This window comes from Lepisma saccharinum, chromosome 1 (genome assembly GCF_977018435.1).
Source record: "Lepisma saccharinum chromosome 1, izLepSacc3.1, whole genome shotgun sequence".
Taxonomy (NCBI): Eukaryota; Metazoa; Arthropoda; class Insecta; order Zygentoma; family Lepismatidae; genus Lepisma; species Lepisma saccharinum.
The window spans coordinates 85,857,987-85,885,522 of NC_139229.1; the positions used below are offsets into that span (position 1 = coordinate 85,857,987).

The 27,536-nt window shown below is 38.1% G+C and overlaps 1 protein-coding gene across 1 annotated transcript in view; it reads right to left on the reverse strand.

The window, feature by feature from the left end:
- Nucleotides 1–1,329: 1,329 nt before the first annotated feature.
- Ide (Insulin degrading metalloproteinase) overlaps nucleotides 1,330–27,536 on the reverse strand; it is a 73,213-nt gene continuing 47,006 nt past the window's right edge. The window contains 7 exon segments of the mRNA XM_083134240.1: nucleotides 1,330–1,910; nucleotides 3,422–3,556; nucleotides 13,861–14,070; nucleotides 17,065–17,199; nucleotides 20,268–20,425; nucleotides 23,076–23,187; nucleotides 26,536–26,627. Coding sequence (XP_082990366.1) covers nucleotides 1,803–1,910; nucleotides 3,422–3,556; nucleotides 13,861–14,070; nucleotides 17,065–17,199; nucleotides 20,268–20,425; nucleotides 23,076–23,187; nucleotides 26,536–26,627 — 950 coding nt within the window. The 3' untranslated portion in view covers nucleotides 1,330–1,802.

The window sequence follows — 27,536 nt, forward strand, 5'->3', positions numbered from 1 at the left end:
TCCCTACTATTTTTAAAGGTAATTTATGAATATCTTCCTTAATAGCACACAAAACAAAATGAAATTGATTTATTCTTAAACGAAAAAATATGTGAAACTTCATTTCATTGCGAGATATTTTGTAATTAAGTTGTAATGGTATCCTTCATTTATCCTTTTGTACATCTCATCTGTTCCCTTCCTTCATTTCTTTTAGTTTCAAAATGTACAAACACATCTGTCTCCGGACGTGATCCATTGTAGCTAGCTACCTCCAGCTGTCACCATTGCATGCATCTGCTGTATAAATGAAACTTCTCCACCAATTCGCTGCATGCAGCAAATTGCATGCGACCATCGTACAAAGAAACCGTATCTTAAGTGTCATTGTAACTAGCTATGCAAACCTCATACTTTGAGCTTAGAACCTCTTAATATGCAGTCACACAAACAAAGACAATCACACACACACAAAAAGAATATATCATGTCCATTAATTTCATAAAAGTGAAAATATAGATTAGAAAAGGTGAAAAGCTGCATTATGTTCTTATATCTTTGCACAGAAAATATTTTCAAAATAATTTTCAAAATCATTTCTAACTGAAGGTATAAAATTAGTTTAAAAACTACTTACGTAAATGAGTATGCAATTGCTGAAGAACAACGTTTCAGGGTACGACTGCCCCTTCATCATGTTCACAATTCTTTCTAAGCACCAAAACATAATGCTGCATTGTAAAGTGTAATATGAGGATTATGTAGAGGGTTGGGTTAAAAACACTTAAAAACTGTCCCTGGCATATTTCAATTTTAAAAACCTCACTATTTAAAAGACCCATTAAATCCGAAAACACCTGTATCATCCATTAAGATCCCTTAGAAACGGGAACTTGTAAAAAAGAATAAAAACACGCACGATTGCACACCTGGCACTGGTGTTTATATTATATAGTGAGTAATATGCACCAAGCCACAATATGTTAACTGAAGGACCTGACTTTGAAATATTTTTGGCAAAATTTAGAAAATATACAGAAACCTACCCCACCCCCAACCCCTAACAAAATATTATTTTCTTGCAAATTTTTGTTGATTAAAAATCAAGTAAAAACATTTGTAATATCAGCTTTTTAAAATATCTTAGGGTCCATGTCTTCCAGTGAAAAATTCATTCACAACACTAGATTTTCTTATATCAAAGTATCATAATGCAACATGTCTGGTACTACATGTAATTGAAATTAGAAAGAAACGACCCACCCTACTGTATACCTCCTCACACTGTACCCAAAAAGACATGACACAATTATGTATGGAAACAAAATAAAAATAAAATGATTCATCAAGAGAACTACAAACTACACTTTATTAACTTTTCCCCCTTAAACATTGTGCATTCAATTTTCAACCCTTCTATGCAAACAACAATATGATTACAGTACTTTAAGAATAAAAATATCAACTGCAAAAAAATAATACATCCATAACAGAAAATAGGCCAGCTCTGTAGAGTATGTAACTAGAATCAGTTCCATAACAAAATATGTTTCGTTCTCTCAGAACAAAATTTATCACAAAAAAGGAAAAATAAACTGCATAAAAATATGCACAATCAGTAAAGCTTGGACTTAATGTACTCACGATTCCCCACAGGAATAAAAATGCACTGGAACATATTACATTAAATTCAGATTACAGTTTACAATAAAAATAACTCATCTCCCATCATTGTTAAGGTCCTCTACATGTTTAAGTTACATATATAAGCCAACAAACAACTTTCTACATTCACTTCCCTTGATTTAGTCTCCACAAATCCATCACAATTTTGATTTTGTGCCTTTGGGTGGTATCTTTATAAATGGCTGCACAAGGGGGAACAAGCCCTGGCTGCTCTTGAAATTAGTGATGTCCTCAATGTAGATGGCCTGGAAGATGAGAAATAAATGTTACAGATGCATGTTTGGAAAAGCTTCATTTATTTATTTTTTTGTAAAGTTAAGAAATTTCATTTTTTATTGTTGCTGCTTTCGGTACACCAGATAGTCTGAGTTTCTGAGTTTGGGTTCTTGTTTTAAATTCACTTTATGTACAGTTAGGCTAATCGGGATAGGACCTACAGTTTAAGGTGGGATCCGGAACCACCACGTGCCTCCAGCAGGTATCAAACCCAGGTGAGCGATAGCTGTAAGGCAGATCTGAGAGAAAGTATTAAGTATAGTACTAACATTTCTCTTAAAGAGAGTATTAGCTGCATTATGGAATGGTAAAACACAAGATGTAAGCCCTGTCATCATCAACACATCCATGTAACGAGTGCTATGGGAAATAAATACTAATTTGAAAAGAAAGGAAAATCTCACTTTGGTTCCTAGCAAGCAGTTACAAGAAATAGAGTATCTCATTTTGGTTGAATGTTTACCAGCATTGAACTAAATAAAAATAATCAATTCTAAACATTACAGATTAGCTTTTGTAGTACATCTTCACACCCACATGCTTCTATAAACTGTGTGTCCAACAAAATATATTTATTCTAATTTGGCAGGGGGACACTACAGTGCAAGAGATCACTTGAGTAAAAATACTTAGTACTCATAATGCAGAATCGATAATACAATTTATAAGAAGTCAGTGGTCATGTAACTTGCTTCGAAACCAGAGGTCCCCTGTTCAAACCCTGGGTAAGTCATGTTCCATCATCCAATACCCTTTGACCCGATACTAGGGATGGGACCGATTAATCGGTACTCTATCGGTATCGGCCGATATAGGCATATCGGTAAAATTACTGATTATTTTACCGATCTGATATATCAATAAATATCTTATAATTTAGTGCAAAATTCTGCCATTTTGTTGTAATTTTTATGGATAATCTTTATGCCCTACTTTTTAGAAAAGTAATTGTCTAAATATTCAACTTCTCTTGCACTGCAGTCACCTTGAAACACATATTTATTAAGGAAATCAATGAACATTTCAGGTTCTGCATGGACAATTTCAAATTTTATATCGGATCGGTAGAATATCGGTTATCGGTATCGGTAAATTTTATATCGGTATCGGCCAAAATTTCATATCAGCCCATCCCTACCCGATACTAATACAAATGCTGATTTCCTTACCAATTCCCAATGATACCAATGCCAAAACTTGGAAATTGAAATAATTTAAAATAGTTCAAGATATCTATAAATTTTAAAATTTGGTTTCTAATTGAGACTATACCCTATCAATCAACTAGAGTTTGCTTTAAAAATACTCATAATTTCAAGATAACTATTTAATCACAAAATCCATTTCTCCCTGCAATGCTGTTGCCAAAATAATAGTTTTTCTATTCTTGCAAACTCTGCGAGACATCCAGACACTGGAAATTATCAGCCTGTATCAGTATCAACTTAGTCTCATTAATGACTATTAACTATTGTCTTACCTCTTTACATGGTGGTGGTGGTTGCAAACCATCTCCAGTTTCTGAAGGTGGGGATTCCCCAGCTCCTCCTGGGGCCGATGACACCACATGCACAGCCAGCTTGTGTCTTTTAGGGGAAGTGTGCTTTACTAGATCCTGTACGATTAAAACATGCATGGTTTAGAAATAACTATTAATGCTTTCATAAATAATGAAATTCTTTAGTTTGTCCTTGTAGGAACTCGCATAGTAAATTATAAATAATAACATCACCCTGCTCTTTGATAAATAACAATGTGGTCTAAGGGAGATTCAGTCCGAAGCAACAAGTGACATGTGACCACTTGGAAACGATCAAATCAACAACAATGTTTCACAACATATGACAGACTGCACAAGCCTTCATTCGTTTCGTGAAATCCTCAAGCCACATGTGTCACCTGTCACTTCAGTGTGAATTAATTCTCCCTTAGAAATTGTAACGGCCACCATGTTAGGCAGATTTCAGTCGTATATTGGCATTTATCTTATTTGTATACTTTCAAGTTAAGAACTTGGATTAAATTATTTATGCATGATGGTTGCGGTAAACGCGGTTTAAAATTACTTACGTGAAATTTAGAAAATTTCGCACTTCCGCATTGCACAGTTTAATGGTTAAATCCTATTAATTTCAAAGATCCACTGTCTTCATTCACAAAAGGGTACGACGGTTGAAGCGGAGATGGTACCGCGTCACTGCATTGTTTGTTCCCAGGTGGCGGTAGTTGAGATTTCTCCCGTTCGGCGGCACTCGCGTGCGCATCCTGATTTGCGTCGTCTGCTTCCTGTTGTCTGGTGGCGTTGCCGGTTGGGGGTTGGGGGGCTGGGCCGTGCTGCTCGGCAATGTTCTGTTCCTGTTTCCCGTGCAGCTGGAGGGGGGTCGAGTATGTGTACCGCATCTTTTCTTTTTCAGGTCAGGGATCTTTCTGAGGACAGGATGCCAAGTTGGGTGTGCCTGTCCACTGTCCAGATTCAGTGCTGGTATCTGTTGGATGATAGCATGGGTTTCCTTGACAGTGTTTTCTATGACAGAGCCGGTTGGGTGAAGTATGGATTGGAGGAGATGGTGTGGTTAGTGGAGTGGAGGTGTTGGGAGAGGACTGATTTTGGTGTGTCATTTTTGGCATCCTTTACGTGTTCATTGATCCGTTCTTGGACAGTGCGGAGGGTTCTGCCAATGTAGGTGTTGTGGCATTGGCATGTGGTCTTGTAGACACCAGGGGATGCAAGTTTGGGTAGGTAGTATGTCTTGAAGTTGGGTAGTGCTCTTCCGATTTGGGATATGGGTTTGTGTGCCACTCGGATGTCAAAAGGTTTGAGGGCCTTGGCAAATTTGCCAGATGTGGTGGGATGGTATGGAAAGGTGATCCATTTGGGTTTAGGATTTTGGTTCGGGTTATCTCTGTTTCTTGGGTGTCTGAGCTGGGCTTCTGTTTTTGCGCACCACATGGATATTTGGCACTCGGGGTAACCGTTGTTTAGGCCTATTTCAGTTACGCATGCTATTTCATCATGCAGGTCATCTTCTGTGCAGCTGTGTGTGAAGGCTCTTCTGTAAAAGTTCATCCATACTCCAGCTTTCTGTTTTGGTGGGTGGTTGGATTTTGCATGATGTACTGGGTGCCCGAACCTGGTTTTCTGTATGCAGAAGACGCAAACCAGGATGCGCACGCCAGCGCTGCTGAACGGGAGAAATCTCAACTACCACTGCCCGGGAACAAACAATGCAGTGACACGGTACCATCTCCGCTTCAAACGCCGTACCCTTTTGTGAATGAAGACAGTGGATCTTCGAAATTAATAGGATTTAACCATTAAACTGTACAATGTGGAAGTGCGAAATTTTCTAAATTTCACGTAAGTAAATTATTTATACTTAATTGTTTTCATAATTCATGTATATATTTACGTTTTATCTTATGTTATAATATTATTCGCGTATTTATTTTTGCAACATTTATTCAGAATTTATAGGCTAATAATTATCCCAAATAATATATGCAACATTTTCATTGTTTTTCAAATCCAAAATGGCTAGGATTATTTCACGCAGATTTTGTTGTTTAAGCACAAGTTAAATACATTTCTTCTTAATATCGATTTTTGTTCAACAATGTACAAGATTTAAGTAATTTGTCTTCGTTATAAACTAAATCTTTATTTAATCATTTTTATGTGCAAGGGCAAATACGAATTATTTGAATGTAACGACCCTGCGTGGTCGCCACATTTAACAACCCTGCGAGGTCGCAATATTATATTTTGTTAAGAAGGTATGGATGAAGAATGAATGCTAAATGTTTAAATGTGTTAACGGATCCACCTCTACGGTTATTAGTTTCGCTTATTATTATATGACCCTGCGTGGTCGCTGTATTCTGTAAATGTTAACGGGTCCACCTCTACGTTTATTAACTTCGCTCATTATTAGACCCTGCGTGGTCGTTGTGTTTGGTAAATGTTATCATTTATTACCATTTACACTGTTCAACTCGATGTTTAGGATTGCAGAGTCCTACGAGGCTCATTATTAATTATATGTTTAGGATTGCAGAGTCCTACGAGGCTCATTATTAATTATATCGTCTGAATGCACACAGTTTTAGTTTATATTGACACGAGCAAATAGTGATTTTCCCACTAGTGTTACTTCTTGTATGTTTCTCAGTACGAAGGTTGCAATATGTAAAAAAATGAGTTAGCAACGCGTACTTGTAGTTACTATTTTCACCACCCATGCGCCACCGTGAGTATAAAGCCAGCGCAGCGAGGCCCGGAGTTCAGTTGGCTTTCAGGTCGGCTCCCGATAAGATCTCTCTTACCAACGGATCTGGAAGAAGGATAACTCCACTCTTGCGAGAGTCCAAGCATCCTAAGGAAGGAAGGAACGAAGTTGCACTCCGCTCTTGCGAGAGGCCAAGCACCCAAGAGAAGTTGTCCTCCACCTGCGGGCGAGAGAAGCCGCACTCCGCCTTCCAGCGAGAGAGGTTGAACTCTGCCTTTGGCAAGAGAACCCACTCCACTTTCGAGTGAGAGATACTCCACTCTGCTTATTGGCGAGAGAGAACAACTCCACTTTAGAGTGAGAGGACCTGCTCCGATTGCTGCGAGAGGTTTCCTTCCCCTATCAACCTGCGGCACCCTGCCAGGGTAGTGTGGCGTTGGGTTTCCAGACAACCTACGGCGACCAGGCCCTAAATAAAATTAGGTTCCCATACTCCCCATTGGCGCCTCACTGCGAGGAATGAATTGGATGTTCCCTGCTCCTCCCTTATCTCTTCGAGTCTAAAGGTGGTACAGGTAAATGCACGTGAGTGGTAAAGGTAAAGACACGTGTGTAAGTGTGCTAACGGACATCCTTATGAAACGATTATAATAAACTGTTACATCTATATATATATATATAAATCTGGTTTAGTCTTTCTTTACACCCAGCAAGCCCTGAGATATTTCTGAGTCTTTGTACTACGACTGAATCAGTTAGCACATATGGGTAAACTTTTGCCGACCATCCAACTGCAGTGTTTAGCATGTTGAACGCAGCCAGTACCAGTACTCCTGCGCCGTGGTGCTGAGCACTGCGTGGGTGAACGTTGCATAAAGTTTTTGGCGCCCAACGTGGGGCCACGATTGTAAAGTCTGAAACCAGCAAGCCATTGGGGGCCTATTAGCTACAAGGACTAGAAAGGGCTCATAAGTGTCAGTGTTAGTGTTCGTCCAAAGAATTCACAAAGGTGAAGATATAGTGTTGGTAGTGGAAGAAACCATAGACGGTGTGCCAAAATGGAAAGGGACGCATCAAGTATGAACTTAAGAAGCAGAGGGAGGAAAACCGTAGATGAAGAAACTGGGTTCGGATGCTGTGAGTATACCGGAGTAGAGAAGGAGTATTTCCAGTGTTGCCAATGTCTCCAGAAGTTCCACTGGAGATGTGAGGGGCAAGAAGAGACCTCAGTGTCCACTGCAGAGTCCAGATGCAAGACTTGCTCATCAGTACCCTTGATGGCTTTCGGACAAGAACCAAGTGCTCCTAGTACGACCCCATCAGACCATTGGTTATTAGAATGGCTGATGAGAGATAAAGAAGAGAGAAAGAAAGAAAAAGCGGAGGAAGAGAAGCAAAGAAAGAAAGATATGGCTCAATTAGAGAAAGCTAGAAAGAAAGAGAAAGCAGAAGAAGAAGCTAAAAGAAAACTAGAGACACAAGAATTTATGTCACTAATAGAGTCTCTTGAAAAGAAAAGAGAAATTGAAAAACAAGAAGCAGAGCAAAAGAGAGAAAGGGAGTTAGAAATTCTCCGTGCATTGGTTGAAAGTCAGGAAGAAAAGAGAATGAAAGAAAAAGAAGAGGAGAATGAGAGAAGACAGCAAGAAGCTGAAAGAACCAGAGCAGAATTACAGACTCTTTTCTCCCAACATAAGACAGACCAGTTAGAAAGGCTTAGGGAGGAATTAGAGAAAATTAGAATCTCTTGTCAGCTGGAAGTAGTGAAAGTAGTGGAAGAACAATTAGAACCTTTAGCTGTCTGGCGTGGTGAAATGGAGCAAGATCAGGAACAAATGAAGAAAAATTTAGATGTCTGTCTACAATTGGTAGCCCAGTCTACGACGGAAAGCGGAAGGGAAGAACCAGAGAGAGTGAAGCAGATAGAAGCATCTGTAGAAACCATAAGTTCAGCAGTAAAGACTCTGAGTGAGCAGGCCGTAGTTATGGAGAAGGCAGTCCAAAAACAGAAAGTAGCTGCAGAAACAATGGCCAAAGCAACCGGCGAGAAGGTGAACTCTCTTCGCGGAGAGACACAGAAATTGGAAGTATCTCTTCAGCAAGAAATACATGAGCAGACTGGGTCTATAGTCAGAAGAGTAGGCGAACTGCAAGATAAGATTGAACGGTTGCAAATACAACCGGGAGTCCCTTCTGATGTTCTCCCAGATTCCATTGAACGGGATAGAAGTCTGAATCCAGAAGCAGCCACTTATGAACCTCCTAGAGTGGTGCAGAATCCTTTCTATCTGGGAACCATTCAATCGGATAAGCGTAAGCGGCCCAGAGAAGCAGATAGTTCCGACGGGACATCTCCTCGGCGAAGAACCGAATTTAAGATGCCTAGAATGGCTGACATCGCACACATTCCCAAGTTCAAGGGTGATATCGAAGCTCAGTCAGCTGAGAAATATCTTCGTGAGCTCAATGTAAGCTTCGAGCTCATGCAAGTGCCTGACAATTACAGACTCGAATTGCTACTTAGAGTATTCACAGGTAAAGCTGAACATTGGCTGGCAGGTAACATAGACAGTTTTGTTAGCTATGCTGATTTCTGCATAAAGTTTAAAGAAGAGTTTGCCTCCGAGAAGGCTAAGCAAAGACAATTAACAGCAGTAAGAAATAGAAGATATTCCCGTCCAGTACATGAAAATATGGAGAGCTTCGCTTGGAGCATTTACGCCGCCTATAGGAATCTAAGTGACAACCTCAGTGAGAGCGAGGTTCTGAATTTAATCATAGGTCAGTTACCTTATAGAACTCGAAATCTGCTGCCTTGCGCACTCTCCCAGAACAGTCGACGAATTGACCAGTTTCCTCAAGGACTTTGAAATATACGATGATCCCGACTTCTGGATAAATAAAGAGGACTTCAAAGGTAAAGAACTTCCCAATAAGAATTTCAAAGTGCGAAGCATCGAGACCAAGAGTGATACTAAACCAGAAAACTCTTGGAGATCTCGGAATTTTAATAGAGGTGGAGGTAGCAGAGGACTGAGCCGTAACCAGAACGGTCGATGCGAACCTTATCGACCAAATCGAGGGCCAGATCGCAGATTTGCCGATTGGAGGAGGAACTATCAGGGACGCAGTAGTCCTAATTCTCCTAGGCGACCCACACCTAGAGACTCTGGACCAAGTGGAAGACAGTCAGTCACCCTCCAGAGAAGTTTTGACCTCTGAGCAGGAGGAAGCCCTAGAAACAACCCGGGACTTCCTGCGTAATCAAAGGTCTCAATCCTGCCAAACAAACTAGATCCTTGTCTAGGTGCTTCGTTCCCATTTAGGCAAGGGGCCTCGGAGGAGTGACCTGATACAACTATCCAAGAACTGAAGGTTAACTTCCAACTAACTAAAACAGAAGAAGTAAAATTACAGAGTGAACTGAAATCCGCAAGGGAATCAAGGATTATATCTAAATCACCAGCAGTGGCTGCAAAGTTAATAGATATACCAGTGACTTGTGTAATAGATACTGGGAGCGAATGCTCTATTTTAAGTTATGAAATTTGGACTAAGTTAAAGGAACAAATTCCAGGTATTCAAGTGCAGAAGGTTCCGGAGATAAGATTGGTGGATTTTTCTGGGAGCCCCATAGGAAGCGTGTCTTTGGCAGCAGACGTGTGGAACTGGAGATTGAAGGTATGGTGTTCAGTACTGAAGTTTTTATATTGAGAGGGTTTGGTACAGATCTTCTTTTGGGCATGCCATTCTTGAAGCAGCACGAGGCCGAGATAAATTTCAGAAGAGACTCGGTAAAATTGCATTTTGGAAAAACTCCGGATCAAGATGTAGGGAATCCACTGGATGTTGAAATTGTGCGGTACATCCAAAAGGTCCAAGAAAGAGACGAAGAGTGGATGTATAAACCGACTGACCTCAAGGAGAAGGTCGAAACTATAGACATTCTGAATGATTCCCAGAAACAGGAGTTGCTGCAAGTGCTGAATCGATATATAGCTGTGTTCTCAGAGAAGCCCGGTACCATGAAAAGTGCAGAATGTGAGATCCTTTTAAAAGGTACCGAACCAGTTCATCGCCCGCCATATCCAGTGTCGCTCCCGAAAAGAGCCGCTCTAGAAAAAGAACTTAGCTTGTGGAAAAGCTGGAACATTATTCAACCATCGGTATCACCCTATCTAAATCCATTACTAGTGGTGGATAAGCCCGATGGTAGTGTAAGACTGTGCCTGGATTTTCGACTATTAAATGCTATTATGATTGTTCCTAAAAGCTCTGTGCCACCTATTGATGAGTCATTGCAGAGATTTAAACAAGCCCAGTATTTTTCGAGTTTAGATCTAGCTTCAGGCTATTTACAGATTCCTTTGAAACCAGAATGCCGAAAATACACTGCTTTTTCGTACAAAGGTCGCCAGTACGAATTTTTGAAGATGCCTTACGGCTTATCTAATGCTGTGTCTACCTTTGTGTCAGTTATGCATACAGTTTTTGGACCTGAAACTGAAAGTTATCTCACAGTGTACATAGACGATCTTCTGATTTTTGATGCGGATTTCGACAGACATATCCAACATATAGAAGAGGTGCTCCATAGATTAGAAGAGGTTGGCCTTAAGGTGAAACTTCGCAAATGTAACTTTGCTAAAGGTGAATTGGTTTATTTAGGCCATTTAATTTCGGGAGATAAGATTAAAATAGACCCGAAAAAGAACGAAGCCATCCTGAAGTTTCCACTACTTAAAACTAAGAAAGATGCCAGGAAACTTTTGGGGCTCGCAAATTGGAGACGGAAGTTCATAAAAGATTTTTCGGTTAAGACAGAACCATTGCTTAAGTTACTCTCTAAGACAGCTAGATGGAATTGGGGTTCAATGCAACAATCCGCCTTCGACCAGCTTAAACAAGAACTGGTAACCGCTCCTGCCCTGGCTCAACCTGATTTAGACCAGGAGTTCTGCATACAGTGTGACGCTTCGACCAAAGGCTTAGGATGAAATCTTCGACCAAGAAATAGTGTGGTTACTCAGATTGTTCTGTCATCGTGAGCACCAGTCTTGGTCAAAGTATCTAACCGAAATTTCATGGCTCCTAAACAACTCTGTTTCAGACGTTACAGGATACGCACCTTCAGAGTTATTCTTTAACAGGCCTGTGCCTAATGAAGTTTTGGACCACTTCAACTGGCCCATCGACGAAGCCGATTCCCAAATAGACAACTGGGATCAAAAGATATTCATGGCAAGAGCTAGAGAACGCTCCAAAAGTGAGAAAAGGAAGTTTAAAGTAAAAGGAAATGCATTCATGTTGCAAGAAGATGACTTGGTTCTTGTCAGAAACCATAAGCTGAGTTCCAGAAAGAATAAGACAATCGCCAAGCTATTTGAGGTAACATAAATGTTAACGGGTCCACCTCTACGTTTATTAACTTCGCTCATTATTAGACCCTGCGTGGTCGTTGTGTTTGGTAAATGTTATCATTTATTGTCATTTACACTGCTCAACTCGATGTTTAGGATTGCAGAGTCCTGCGAGGCTCATTATTATTATATTGTCTGAATGCACACAGTTTTAGTTTATATTGACACGAGCAAATAGTGATTTTCCCACTAGTGTTTTCTTAATGTTACTTCTTGGATGTTTCTCAGTACGAAGGTTGCAATATGTAAAAAAATGAGTTAGCAACGCGTACTTGTAGTTACTATTTTCACCACCCATGCGCCACCGTGAGTATAAAGCCAGCGCAGCGAGGCCCGGAGTTCAGTTGGCTTTCAGGTCGGCTCCCGATAAGATCTCTCTTACCAACGGACCTGGAAGAAGGATAACTCCACTCTTGCGAGAGTCCAAGCATCCTAAGGAAGGAAGGAACGAAGTTGCACTCCGCTCTTGCGAGAGGCCAAGCACCCAAGATAAGTTGTCCTCCACCTGCAGGCGAGAGAAGCCGCACTCCGCATTCCAGCGAGAGAGGTTGAACTCTGCCTTTGGCAAGAGAACCCACTCCACTTTCGAGTGAGAGATACTCCACTCTGCTTATTGGCGAGAGAGAACAACTCCACTTTAGAGTGAGAGGACCTGCTCCGATTGCTGCGAGAGGTTTCCTTCCCCTATCAACCTGCGGCACCCTGCCAGGGTAGTGTGGCGTTGGGTTTCCAGACAACCTACGGTGACCAGGCCCTAAGTAAAATTAGGTTCCCATACTCCCCATTGGCGCCTCACTGCGAGGAATGAATTGGATGTTCCCTGCTCCTCCCTTATCTCTTCGAGTCTAAAGGTGGTACAGGTAAATGCACGTGAGTGGTAAGGGTAAAGATAAAGACACGTGTGTAAGTGTGCTAACGGACATCCTTATGAAACGATTATAATAAACTGTTACATCTATATATATATATAAATCTGGTTTAGTCTTTCTTTACACCCAGCAAGCCCTGAGATATTTCTGAGTCTTTGTACTACGACTGAATCAGTTAGCACATATGGGTAAACTTTTGCCGACCATCCAACTGCAGTGTTTAGCGTGTTGAACGCAGCCAGTACCAGTACTCCTGCACCGTGGTGCTGAGCACTGCATGGGTGAACGTTGCATGATAAAATCAGTTTAGTTATTTCTATATAGTTTAATATTGTAATATTATAGCAAAGTATTTCTCCCTCCTTTTCAATAATATATCGGTTTCCTATTGGCTGTTTATGTTAGGAGTGGGGGAACCATACGTGTTTTTGGCGATGTAAAAACTTCCACGTTGGCATTTTTAATTGTTGCCAACCTGAACTTTAGCTTACTATCGCTAATTAACGTTGATCTGTTATATAAATTATCAGTTTTGTTATGAGTTTGTATTATTGTAAGTTAGAACAATCTGCTATGCTGCGCCTCGCGCTTGAGGTAGGCAGTTGAGGTCTTGCTATTAACTGTGAAGGCGGTGTTAAATAAGTTGCTTATCACTGCCTACGAGCGTGCATGACCCAAAAAAATATAATTTTAACTTGTGCGAATCAGTATGTACGCGCGTGATTCATGATTAAATATTTTGGACATTTTAATTATAAAGTATTTGAATTTTATTTACTGTCACATGTCGCAATTCGGTGGTTTCCTTCCTGGAGGAATGTGGAACATCTTAATCCCGATCCCTGGGTGAGAACTAGTGCTTCCAATTGACCAGCCAGAGCAAGGAGCGGTGTGTTGCCAATTCAGATCTCCATAGCCTGGAGTTACGAGTGGTGGCACGTTACAAAATTGAAAACAGTTTCTCTATTATGAATAATTTTCTTGCAAATCACCTATATATGATAGTGATGAAGAACAGTGCTCCTGTAATTAACAATAAAATCACATCTACTGCTATTAAAATTAAAGGCTCCTGCATAACCAAATGGTTAGTGCTCTCATCTTTTATGCAAGCAGTCCTTGGTTCGATTTCTGGTGGAAGCCACTGAAATGTTGGCGTTGGCCCAGCATCATGAGGACAATTGGGAAGCTACTTGAAAAGAAGAAGTAACAGGCTCCCGTCTCAAGAGAAGAAAGCAGTGGCAATGAAACAATTTACGAATACATCAGATTAAGTTCAGTTTTCACTGATGTGCACTGATAAGGATTGAACTAATCGGTCTCATCGCTTCTATTTATAGACATGTAAGGTCAATAAAATTATTGATATCTACCGAATACTGCAATAATACGGATTACACTTACTTCATAAAATTTGATAACATCTGCCTTCTTCAAGGTTCTTAAGTATGCAACTTCTATATTGACTCTATCGAAGTTGTATTGTTGTGATGTTATTTCTGACCAGTATCTTGCAGATAATGCTGCCAGCTTCTTTGGTTTCTCCAAGCGTTGTGCTGCCAGGGCTTCCTTGTGTCTCTCAAACTCCTCCGTGCTCATGTCTTGTAGAGTGTCCTACAGACAAATTAAAGTTGCAATGTAATAGCTTTGTATAACCAAATACAGTGGAACCCCGATTTCATGTTCCCCATCTTTACATTTTCCTGCCATATGCAAGGTGTCAGAAATATAGCTACACGTTTGAAGTAAATGTAGAGTGTTACTGTAAAATATAGAGGGAAATGGTGAATAGTATACTAAACTTGAAACTCCATTTTTTCATTTCAGATAAGTGTCATGCACCAGAGCTTACGTCACTGAGCATGCAGCAGGAAGTTACAGTTGCAGCATGGGCAATTTCATACCAGAATGATGCACAACAATGGACTTAAACTAAACAACAATTTGATGTAAGCAGTCCTTTTCTCCCTCACTTGGCGGTAACAATGCTACATTAAAAATCATGTCTCGCCAGCCCAACAATCATTCTGGTATGCAATTACCGATGCTGCAAATGTAACTTGTAGCTGCATGTTCTGCACCATCTTGGCTAATGACGTAAGCTTGGGTGCATGATACATGAAATGAAATAATGAAGTTTGAAGTTTAATATACCATTCACCATTTCCTCTACATTGTACAGTAACACACTACATTTACTTCGAACGTGTAGTTATATTTCTCACTCACCCTGTATATTCAATCTTCATGGTCCCAATAGAGCATGATGCTGTAAATATTCCTAGATTTTACATTATCCCACATTTTATGTTCTTTCACCTTGGTCCTCTTAGAAACGTAAAATCGAGGTTCCACTGTAATGAACAAACATAATCAGAAATGGTAACGAAACTTGGATAAATTAAGCAAAGTATAAAATTCACTTCTTTCTATTGACTTATGAACACTACAAGAAACCGGAATGCAAGATATTAGGAATATAAGTGGATCTAGATTTGAGAGGATAGAAAAGAGTAAAAGGGAATGAGAAATCTTACTGAAACTTAACAGAAAGTACAAGTGTAAAAAAGAAAGCAAGGAAAAGAAGAGATGGTTGTTATAAAAGGACTCACAACAAATAGACTACATGAGGGCAAAGAGAGGACACAATTACCATTGTTACAGACTTACTGAAAAATAAGTTAAAATGTCTATATATACACCTTATCCTGCATCATGTATTGCCTCTTATGTTTACTATTATCTGGCTTGTCTGACAAGATATAAATTATAAGAATGTTTGAGTGCATTTTAATTAAACAATTATATTTTGTAATGGTTCAGGAGACAAGACTTCTATTTATGAAACAGAATATCACTTGTAGAACAATAGGTCAAACACAACAATTTAACAAAAATTTACAGGATGACATGATTATCACTAACATGCTTATAAGGGCCCCAAGAAGGGTTGCCAATGCTAAATCAATTATGCATTGTTTACAAACCAGGATGGGTTTGTTACTTGTCATTATATTGTTACTGCAATGATGGCAACAGCACTGTTGCTCATCTCTTAGCAACCAAGTGGTCGCGAGTGCTGCTTCATTTCACAGCAAAATCTGTATGTTTCATTTGTCTGTAATACCACAAACTTCACTATGGGATTAAAAGTGAATAATGATGATGGTATGGAAAGCAGGAGAACCACAAATGTATATTACTTCAGACAAACACAGAATTCTTCTTGACTAATTCATTACTCACGCCTAAGGTGTTGATGTCAGATGATGTGCATGTTTCACTGGCCATTTCAACTTAATGATGGAGAAAGGAATACCAACCACTGCTCCAACCCTTTGTTTCCCACCTGGCACCTCCTATCATAGTGAGTGTAATCTTATGAATTTCAAATATTGCCATACTTATGAATATTCTGTTTGATTTCATTTTTGTGGGAAATTCCATGAAAACATTTTCTTTTTCTGAATGGAACTGTTTTGAAAATAAGTGCAGTTTATACTAGTGTTGGACACAAAATCCAGATAATTCAGATATCCAAATATCCAGATAGTACAGATTTGATGAGAATTTGTGGAAAATCCATAGAGTGAAATATGAAGGAATAAAAGAATATAGCCCGTGGATAGACCGTAACACAGACAAATGAAAAAACTGTCTGGATAACGCACACACCAGATATCCAAACATTTCGGATAACCTGGATATTCAAATATTCTGAAAATATGGATATTGGATATCCAGATGATCTGATTAGATAATTCAGATAATCCAAATATAGAGATAATTTTGATATCAGATATCCAGATAATCCAGATTCCTGGATAATCCAGATATCCAGATAACCCATATATAATATCCGATATCCGGTTATTTGAAACCTTGATGTAAAAATATCAGGATAAAATTTTATCTAGATTTAGCCATCCCTAGTTTGTACATGTCGAAATATGTACGTTTATCAAATATGGAAAACAATTACGAGGGCATGCTGAAAAGTAATGCCTCCTATTTTTTTGTAACGGTGTAAAGACATTTTGGATTTTGAGCAACCATGCATTCTACTCTTCAGACTTTCCCCCTTCTCCATTCCAAGTTTCAAACTTCTATCACCAGGGGTTGCTGAACTAGAGCGAGGAAAATGGCAGCATGTAACCATACTAGGTCAGTGCACCTGAAACTGCATGTGGTGACAAGAGTTTCTAACTGAACAAAATGTGTCCCCCAATTGACATTCATCATAGAATGAAAGCTTTTTATGCAGCCCAACATCATACAGTACTGACATTACTCATTCATTGCCATAAAAAGCCTTCATTCTATGATGAATGTCATTTGGGGGACACATTTTCTGCACTTAGAAACTCGGTCATCACACGCAGTTTCATGTGCACAGACATAGTATGGTTACATGCTGCCATTTTCCTCGCTCTAGTTCAGCAACCCCTGGTGATAGAAGTTTGAAACTTGGAATGGAGAAGGGGGAAAGTCTGAAGAGTACACTGCATGGTTGCTCAAAATCCAAAATGTCTTTACACCGTCACAAAAAAATAGGAGGCATTACTTTTCAGCACACCCTCATATATTTATAGCAATAAATAGACTTACACTCATGCTTGCCAAGAATGACTCAATCCTTTCATCAACGTAAGATGGGTGACGATCTGATTGCACTATGACTCTCAGGCCTTGAACACCATTGGTTCTTCTTATTCCACTGAACACAATATAGCCTAGTTGTTCCTGAAAGAAGATGCATTTGGTTAGTAACAGGCACATCTTTAATGGAAGATATTATGTGAGACATATTGTTAACAGAATTACAATTAAAATATCTAATAGTAAAATTACAAAATTGTGTATAAGTCTAGTAATCAATGTAAATTAAAATCTTATTTCCTTTATAAAAGGATTTTCTTTGTATTTTCAGAGGTTTCATGGAAGCTTCAACTATCTTTCAATTGAAAAACTTTGCATTGTATTGTTCAAATCAATATTTAAGAAACAGGCTATTACTTCAGTCCCCCACTAATATGCAATGACCAACTCATTCTCAAGCCTACTTAAAAATGACGGTTTAGGGCTGCAGCAATACAAGCCTTCCATCTGTCCCTATCTTGGGCAAGATCAATCCAATCTTTTCCATCCTTAGCGTTTTCCTTTAAATCCATTTCAACGTTATCCCTCCATCTTTGTCTTGGCCTTCCTACAAGTCTCTTACCATCAGGTTTCTCAACAAGAATTTCATAAACTCTTCTTTTCTCTCCCATTCGTGCCACATGGCACCTACTGTCGGATTAAAAATTATCAATACTTGAGTTTGGACTCCAATTAAAAATTTACCAGTAGACCTACATTAAAAAGAGTTACATCAAAATTTAGCTTGTTAAATTCTGCGTTAATCTATTAAGGGCGTTCGGAAATGAATTGGACAAGCGTTATATAATCCACATTTGTTATATTTTACCTGCAATACAAAGATGTACATTACCAGTAATCTCTCCCTGACTGAATGCACCGCTCCCATTTATCGGGAAGTTTCCTGATGGCTGCAGAGAACTATTCTCTTGGAGTAGAGTTGCACCACTCACGGACAGCGGTCTAGAGTTCTTCTTTACATTGATAGTGTCGACCACACAATGCATCCTTCATTTTGTCGAACAGTGCATAATCCGAGGGGGCTAAATCCGGTGAATATGCAGGATGTGGGAGCACCGTAAATCCCATTGTTGTTAATGACTCCTGTGTTTGGCGGCTTGTACGTGGCTTTGCATTGTCATGTTGAAGAATCACCCCGAGAGCCCATTTTCCTTGCCACCTCTGCTGAATTCTGTGTCGCAGTTTTCGTAGTTTCACAGTAGCTGTCGCTGTTTACAGTTTGGGTAGTGGGAAGCCAGTCCACCAGCAAAATTCCATCTTCATCCCAGAAAACTGTACCCATTTGCTTCTTGGGAGTGAGAGTCGGTCAAGGTTTTTTGGAGCGTGGACTTCCAGTGTGTTTCCATTACATGGATTGTCTTTTTTTCTCTGGAGTTTCGAAAAGGAACCAAGATTCATCGCCAGTCTTTCGAAAAAATGTTCTGTCTTGGTTGTAACGATGCAACAATTCTCTGCACATGTCCACTCGCTGTTGTTTCTGCTGATCTGCCAGATCGCGAGGCACCCACTGGGCACAAATTTTCCTCATTTGCAGATCCTCATGAATGATTGCATGCAGAGTTGCTCGCCCAAAACCAGTATCACGTTGCAGTTGTACAATTGTTACACGTAGATCTCTCATAATCAAGTTGGAAACACTTTGGATTGCTGCTGGGGTACGCGTTGACCTTGGGCGACCACTGCTGACACCTTTGTGCAAAATTTCGTTTCCCCTTTTCAAATTTTGAACCCACTGAAACACTGTACTCCATGAAGGTGCTGACCCACCACAAATGGCCACAAGTCGGCAATAAATTTCGGATGCCAAAACACCCTCTTTAAACAGGAACCACGTAGTCCACCTCTGACCACGAGAATCACCTTCCATTTCGTAGCTAGTCCACGTATTCACTCACACCCGTTCACGTTACGATTCAGCAATTCTCTGGTAGTGGCATTAGCAGACCCATCTTGTGGTGGAATGTAGAACTATGTCCGACTGTTAAGCAAAACAAAGTTCACTTGACAGATGTTACGTGCAACAATGCAGTGTTGCCAGTCCAATTCATTTCCGAACGACCCATATATGTTAAGCAATTTCTTTTTCAAGTATGTATTATATTTTTTATCGTCGTGAAAACAAAAAAAGGGCACATGATCGCTATCTTTGCAATTCTGTAATTCAAAAATGGGTTGTCCAATCGTAATGAAATTTTAGTAGGGTGCAGGCAGAAAGGTTTTAAACACTATTACTAATTTTCAGGTTTCCAAAATTTCTTAAAAAAACAGTTTTTAGCAATTTTAGGAAACAACGTTTTCCTAGTATTGGATAGTCCGACAAATACAATATTGGTCTTATTTTTGAAGCTCCTTGCATTTGTTTTTAAAATGAATTATCAATAGCAATTCACATTGCGAAACCGATTTTATACAAATTTTTATTCAGCAGAGTAAAGCTGTTCACGGAACGTGGCACACAGTGATGTCCACTGAACAGCGGAAACTGCCGGCGGGCTCTGCGAATCAATGCTTGCGGTATTGCCACGTTCCACGTTCAGATTTACTCCGCTGAATAAAAATCTGTATAAAATCGGTTTCGCAATGTCAATTGACAATGATAATGCATTTTAAAAACAGAAGCAAAGAGCTTCAAAACAAGACCAATATTGTATTTGTAGGACTACCCAGTACTAAAAAACGTTGTTTCGTAAAATTGCAAAAAACAGTTTTTTGAGAAATTTTGAGAACTTGAAAATTAATAATTGTGTTTAAAACCTTTCTGCCTGCACCCTACTAAAATTTCTTAACAATCGGACAAACCATATTTGATTTACAGAATTTCAAAGATAGCGATCGTTTGAAAAAAAAAAAAAAACTGGACCTTTTTTGTTCTCACAACGATTAAAAATAGAAGAAATACTCGAAAAAAAAAATTGTTAGCATAGATTAATGCAGAATTGAACAAGGTAAATTTTGATATAACTCGATTTAATGTAGGTCTACTGGTAGGTAATCCAAACTTGAGTATCTATAATTTTTAATCCGATAGTAAGTCTTCTTGATTTAATTATTCTAATACCATCCACCAAAAAATTATGGTTATTATCAATGGCTGACTTAAAATTACACATGTGTAAAATTATTCAGTGACAGGTAATTGTAACAAATCTTACCTTTGTACGAAGGACGTTATAACAAGGTTCCCCAATAATCTGCACAAAGAGTTCCAGCAAGATGTTAGATTCTGTGGACTGAAGGTTGCACTGATAGTACACTTCAATGCATGAACTACGATGAAGGCTATTCTTCACTTCAAACACAAAATGACAACCTGAAATGCATATTACAAATCAAATTATTCCATAGCTTGGTGTACTGAATTATGGTTGTGTCAGTATTGGAATTAATGTTAAACGAGGCTATACAAATTTCACTTTGTGTGTTATTCACCAATATCAACAGACTACTGGCTTGTATTTAAAAATCGGCAATTCAGACAGTTAACTTGGATGGTAGGTAAAATTCCAAAAGTTTAAAAGAAAAATTGCATGGAAAAGTAATGCATGTCATTGATCATGCCACATGTGCAGTGGAACCCAAATTTTACTATGACAATAAAATTAATATATTGTCATATTAAGATTTGAAATGGTTAGGCTAAGTTCAGAGTTCCACATTTGTGCAATAATAATAATAAATTTGGTCATATGATTATTCCAAATTTATTCATTTAATGCAATTAAATGTGTCTGAAATTACTTATTTGAACTAATTTGAATAAATATGATGTTTAAAAAAGACAATTTTGTATATCATGACAAAATTATCAAATTGTGCATTATTTTGAATTCATACGTATAAGTTATTTTTTGACTGATAATATCAAAAAACAATATCTTTAAACATATGTGTTCTTTCAAACAAGCAAGATAAGAAACATTCTAATTTATAATTAAATTTATTGAAATTTTGTACATTTGCATTGCTATTGAGGTTTATATACAAAGGTCAACTCTATAAAATTGTCCAGCGTATAATATGATGTCATTCTTGATATTTTGTATAAACATTCAAAAAACAGTCATTGTAATCACTAGCATTATTATATAATTATTATATACATTGCAAAATAGCTGTACCAGAGCAAATATGTACATTTACTTCACAAACATTCAGGCTGTTAAGCACTTAGGGACAAAAACATAAAAAAAAAAAACAATTTAAGATGGCACATGCTAAAAATCTTTCTTGAACTAGTTTCTCGGATACTAGTGGTCTGTGAAATTGAAAGGATCTCATGATGGAAGGGGGATACCTACAAATGTAGCAATTTGTGGTAGATTCATATTTGTACAATTATTGATATTTTTAAAGGATTCCACTTTACAAGTTAATCTGAAAATAGTTTGTTTAAACTATATAGAGACATTTTTTCACATAACTGAATCTAGAAAATACTTTTGATAATGGCCTAATCTTTAAAAAAGATTTGGAACTTATATAACCCAAGGATATGTGAAAACTGCAAAGCTTAATTTGAAGCAGGGAATTGTTATCTGCTTTCATCTGCATTATCAAGCAAGCATATGAATAATGCAATACCTCAAATGGATGGTTTGAGGAGTAAGACAAAGTGGTACTAATATCTTCTACACTTTGGATGTGATTTAATCAATGTGGATTTTTGAAAATTGAAGGATGGAAGCCATCTTGTAGAAAACCTGGATGAAGAAAGTGCCATATTGAGTATTCTCAAATTAGATATGATGCATGCTAAAATATACGAAAAAGACTTACTCTTCTTCAAGAGTGAATTTTGAAGAAGCTTTTCTTTATTTAAATTACATTTATATGTGATAATGTTCTTGATAACCCATGCATAATTTGATGTTGTAACTTTTGTTTTTTGTTGTTTTTATCAATATATTTTGCATAAAAATACTTATAATTGTTTCAGCATAAATGCTATTCCTTAGCAAATGTAAGCTGGTATTTCCTTTTCAACAAATATCCGTAGCTTCTTCCTACTGTGTTAACACATTACTTTGAATTCTGATTGGTTAATATTTCATGCCAGACAGGTATATATGTAAAATGATGTGCCAGTAAGGACTTCCAAATTTAACCGAGGGCATTTACCAAGGTGATTAGTGAGATGAATTAACAGAATTGGTTGACCACCCAGTCGTCTTCTCTATTTATTGTCCGCATTTTTTTTATCGTAATATTACATTCCACGGTTTTCCATTTTCACACATTATACATTCAATCTTCATGGTCCTAATAGAGCAAAATTCTGTAAAATTTTCCCAGATTTTACATTTTTGTAGTTTAAACTCTTTTACTTTGGACCCGTGAAAAACATAACGTCAAGGATCCACTGTATCTGTACTTAGGATATCTGTTTTGTAACACACTACATACATACCCAAATCTTTCTTATGAGACAGCTTGATGTGAGCAGTTATTTGAAGCATGATCTTTAGAAACTGGAGGTGGGCGGGGGGAGGAGGGGATGCTTGTTTACATCTAACATTGTTATATGACTTTAAGTATTGAGAACAAATGAAGAGTTCAATAAATAGTTGAAACAATTAGGCTGCTTACACACAAATGTCACACAGACTTGTTTGAAAACTGTTGAAAGTATAATAAACACTGCTCTTTTGAACTAAGGAGGGTCAGGAGTTCTAGCTCCAAAAGCTCCCTCACTGGGTGTATCTATACTACTAGCAAAACTCCACAATTGCTGTATACATTTCTCATTGGCTGTTCAACATACCTCGCTAGTGGAACCCCAATTTTACATTTTCCCACATGATATGTTCAGTCTTCATGATCCCAACATAACAGAATGTCATAAAATTTTCCTAGATTTTACATTTCCCCACATTATAAGTTTTTTCAGCTTGGTCCCTGAAAAACGTAAAATCGAGTTTCCTTTCATTCATACAAGTAATAGAACATTCCACTGTACGTACCATCCACCAGCTGGATTTCTCTATAACGCAGAAGCTGGCGGGGAAGTAATGGTCATAAGGACACAGATGAGCTTATGCGTTCCTCTACGATGTTGACCAATTGTAGAGCTCTCTAAAGGAAAGGAAAAGACCAATTAAGAACATAGATCGCAGCCACATTAATACTGGGTGTGGGGGCAGAAAAACCTGATGATTTCTAAAATGATGTAACACAGTCCCCCCCCTTTCTGTATTTGTTAGGGATAGGCCAGTATCAATAATATACCATTATAATATATAAAATGCTAATAACCAATACTCAATCAATCTAATATAAAATTACAGCACCATTAAGCCTTGTTTCCACGTTTAATTTGTGTTTTAAAATAAAATAAATTTCTGCCTTGGTCAGCATATTGAGTTTTTAAAATTACAGATGTTACATAAAGACCTGAATGGATCATTAACACTACCAAATGATAAATATCTAATTAGGAGACTGATATGGGTTGTGCCTTAGAAAGAGAAACTGCATATTTTGACATTTACTTTACAAAACCAGGGCAGCTGAATTATACTTTTATATTCATTGAAAAGAATAACTAAATGGCAGAAATGTGCATTACGTGATAACTAGAGGCACATATTTTTGGTAAATAAAAAAGCAAAATTTCGGTACAAAAACTGAGTCAATTTCGGGTTCAAAACTGGTAAATAAAATAAAATATCGGTGTTATAGTGGTGAAAAATTCGATGAAAAGTGGTATATAAAAATACATTTAAAATTGTGAATATAATCCTAAATTTGATTTAAAAACTACTTATTCCACAGAATTAACATTTCACTTCTAATAGCACATTTATGTAGTTATCAAGAGTATTAAGTTTATTTCTGTGTAACGGGGTCCATTTTTTCTTTTCCAATATCAACAGCAGAATTAATCAATTCTCCGGGAATTGCATAACTCTCAGGATAATTCAGACCTCAGAAGGTGTCGCATCGATGAATAAAACCTAAATTTCGTGTTTAAGAGTTAATTTCGCTTTTTGCAGTTCATTTCGCATTATTTCGTGACAAAACATGGTCACAAAATGCATCTCACACCTTTCAAAAACATGAAAAATTAACACTACAATGTGTTTTTTCAAATTTCGTTTTTTTGTCAAAAACGAAATATGCATGCCCCTAGTGATAACTTACTTAAAGATTTATCAGATAAATAAAATTACAAACTAATGCACCAATATGTCCATGTCAGCTGATAATGATACAGACTATAGTTATTATAAATTCCTCAATTTTGTGGATTTTTATTGAAAATACATTAGGAAAAACGTGTTTACAAAGCAATCCTTTCATCTTTCTTGTACACTTACAAATCGCATGCACACTTTACAAAAAATGGATAAAACTGAAATATAAGACTAAATAATGCTTTATAAACAAAGTGTATTTTAATACAACAGAACCCCAATTTCAAGTTCCCATATTTTACATTTTCCCACATTAAAGTGAGAAAATTTTACTACATTGCGACCATAATGATACATTCAATCATCTTGGTAGCAATATAATAAAATTTTCTCAGTTTTTACAGTTTCTCATATTTTGTGTTTTCATCTTTGTACCCTGAGATATGTCAAATCAAGGAGGCTACACAATATGTATATGAAATGGGATATATAGGAACAAAATTACACTTATTAAAATTCAATGTACAAAAGTAGAACATTTAGCTTGGTGCATGTATGTTATTTAAGGATATGCCAAGATCTTGAAGGTTAACATACTGAAAGGAAGTACGCACTCACTCACCTCTGAAACTTTTTCAACCTGTTCAAGTGGCTCCGGTGCCCACCCAGCATCGTATAAAGTGGGTACCTGGAGGAAACTCTGGGGGGTACAGGTTGCTAGGGGCATGGTGCTGATCACATCACCATCACCCCCAGCTTCGGCCGTGATCAAGGAAGTGTGGGGCCCTAACTCCACATCCCTATATGCCTTCATGGCATGGTGATAAGAACAGGGGAGCATTTTACCTTTTTTTGGTATCTATAACTCAATACCTTGCAATACCCTATAATAGTTTACATGGAAAATTCTTTTTTTGGTGCCACAAGGGCTAAATAAAAAGTGAAAGAGAAAGGAAACACTCACCGGACAAAGAAAAAAATTCAAATTTTCGTGATGGTATGTCACATCTTCAGGAGTAGAGAGACGTTGTAGAACTAAGTGACAAGATGGAAGAGTAAGCATGACCTGCAGTGTTGCCAGGTCCCAAAAAGAAAAGAAAAGTGTTGACAGTACCACAAAAAAAATATTATATATATATATATATATATATATATATATATAAAAATCAAATAAGGTAAAAGGAAACACTCACCGGACAGTAGGAAAATTCAAAATTTTCGCTAATTTATAGCATCATCAGTGTGAGAAGAAACAGAAGACGGAACCGGTTCCGTCTTCTGTTTCTTCTCACACTGATGATGCTATAAATTAGCGAAAATTTTGAATTTTCCTACTGTCCGGTGAGTGTTTCCTTTTACCTTATTTGATTTTTACTTAGCCCTTTTGGCCCTCCTTACTTTTATCCTTTATATATATATATATATATATATATATATATAGATGATTCTTTTGCCTGGCTTGTCGAAAACTGTGAGTGGTGGTTGGGGGGGGGGGGTTGGTTGGGAAAAGGTGGTGGTGAGGGTGAGGATAGGGGATGACGGGCGTTACTGGGTGGCCTCGTTCAGGCCTGGAGGTGTGGTTGCATTCATGGTCGATATGTAGGCCCTTTCCCATCTTCTACGTATTGAGGTGTTGGTGGATTGGGGCAAGGAGTGGACGATCGCTACCTGGAAGCAGTCATTAAAAGGAATATTGTGGTGATTGGTGTGAATGGCAACAGCAAAGTCCAGGTTTTGGGTAGAGGAGCGGTGGTTGTTGATGCAGAGGTTCAGGGCTGTGGATGTTTCCCCCAGGTAGAAGCTCCCACAGATGTTGCACGTGAGGATATAAATTAGGTTAGAGTTGTTGCAGGTTCCTTTGGGGGTAGAGGGTGAATTTGCCAGTGGCACTGTGGATCTGGAGGGTGCAGGAAGTGACAAATATGGGGCAGGTTTTGCACCTTGGGCGGTTGTATTTGTGGGCAGGTGCGAGTTGATTGTGAGTAGGTGGATTGTGGTGAACCAGGATGTTTTGGAGATTGGGAGGGCGTTTGAAGACAACTCTGGGCTTGTCGGGGAAGATATTTCTGGTGTCAGGATCACTGTGCAGGATGGGAAGGAGGGAATGTAGAGTGTGCTATGAAATTAGCGAAAATTTTGAATTTTTCTACTGTCCGGTAAGTGTTTCCTTTTACCTTCTTTGATTTATATATATATATATATATATATTTTGGTGCCTGAAGAAATAAATAAATATAAATGTACAAAAATTCTCTTCATAAGAATTTAATACATGAATTCTACATACCTTCCTATCAGCATTTCCATGTACAAGACATTCAATATGCATCTTAGACAATATTTGTGGTATAAATGCGGACACCTTTTCAATGGTCAACTCTGGAAAAAAAAAGGGAAGTAAAATGTACATACAGAGATCTAAATTAAATAGAATATGAACAGAAATGCTACATACATAATTGCATTAAATTTTAATTTTAAATACTGATTCATCAATAACACAGTGCAACAAATTTGAACTTTGTGTCTTGCCACGAGATGAAAGAAGGTGTTCTTTACTAAATCAAATACACTGATTACGAAAATGAAATCAGAAATATTACATCACGTACCATTTTTTCTGGAAAAGATATGCTACATGTACCACTTAGCCTATATTTCATATAGTAAGCAATATATTGTAATTCATGAGAAACAAAGTAGCAAGTTTTGCGACACTTGGAAACGACTCCATTACAGTACAGGAGGAACCTGTAGCTGGATAAAATACAGATCATGGAACAAAGTTAATTGTTTGTATTACAAAACATGAAAAAAAAAAAAAAGTCCAGGTTTTGGGTAGAGGAGCGGTGGTTGTTGATGCAGAGGAAAGCTGCAAAAAGTTAGAAACACGTCCTGAAAACTTTCCGTTTGTGGGAGGATGGTGAAACTTCTTGTAGGAGTGTCCAGCAGTAATCTGCCAAAAGGTTTGGTGACCACATTTCCTTATATCGTCTTTCCATGGCAGCGATATCTTGGTGAAATCGCTCACCATGTTCGTCATTCACAACTCCGAGATTAGGCGGGAAAAAATCCAAATGAGAATGCAGGAAATGTATTTTGAAAGACATGTTGCACCCCATAGCCTTGTAACAGTCCAGCATGTGTTCCGTCAGTTCCCTGTAATTGTCAGACCTGACGTTACCCAAGAAATTGTTGCATACGTCTTTGAAGGCAAGCCAAGCTGCCTTCTCAGTATGTCAGCAACTCTTTAAAGGTTATGTCATTCATCAAGTCACGAATCTGAGG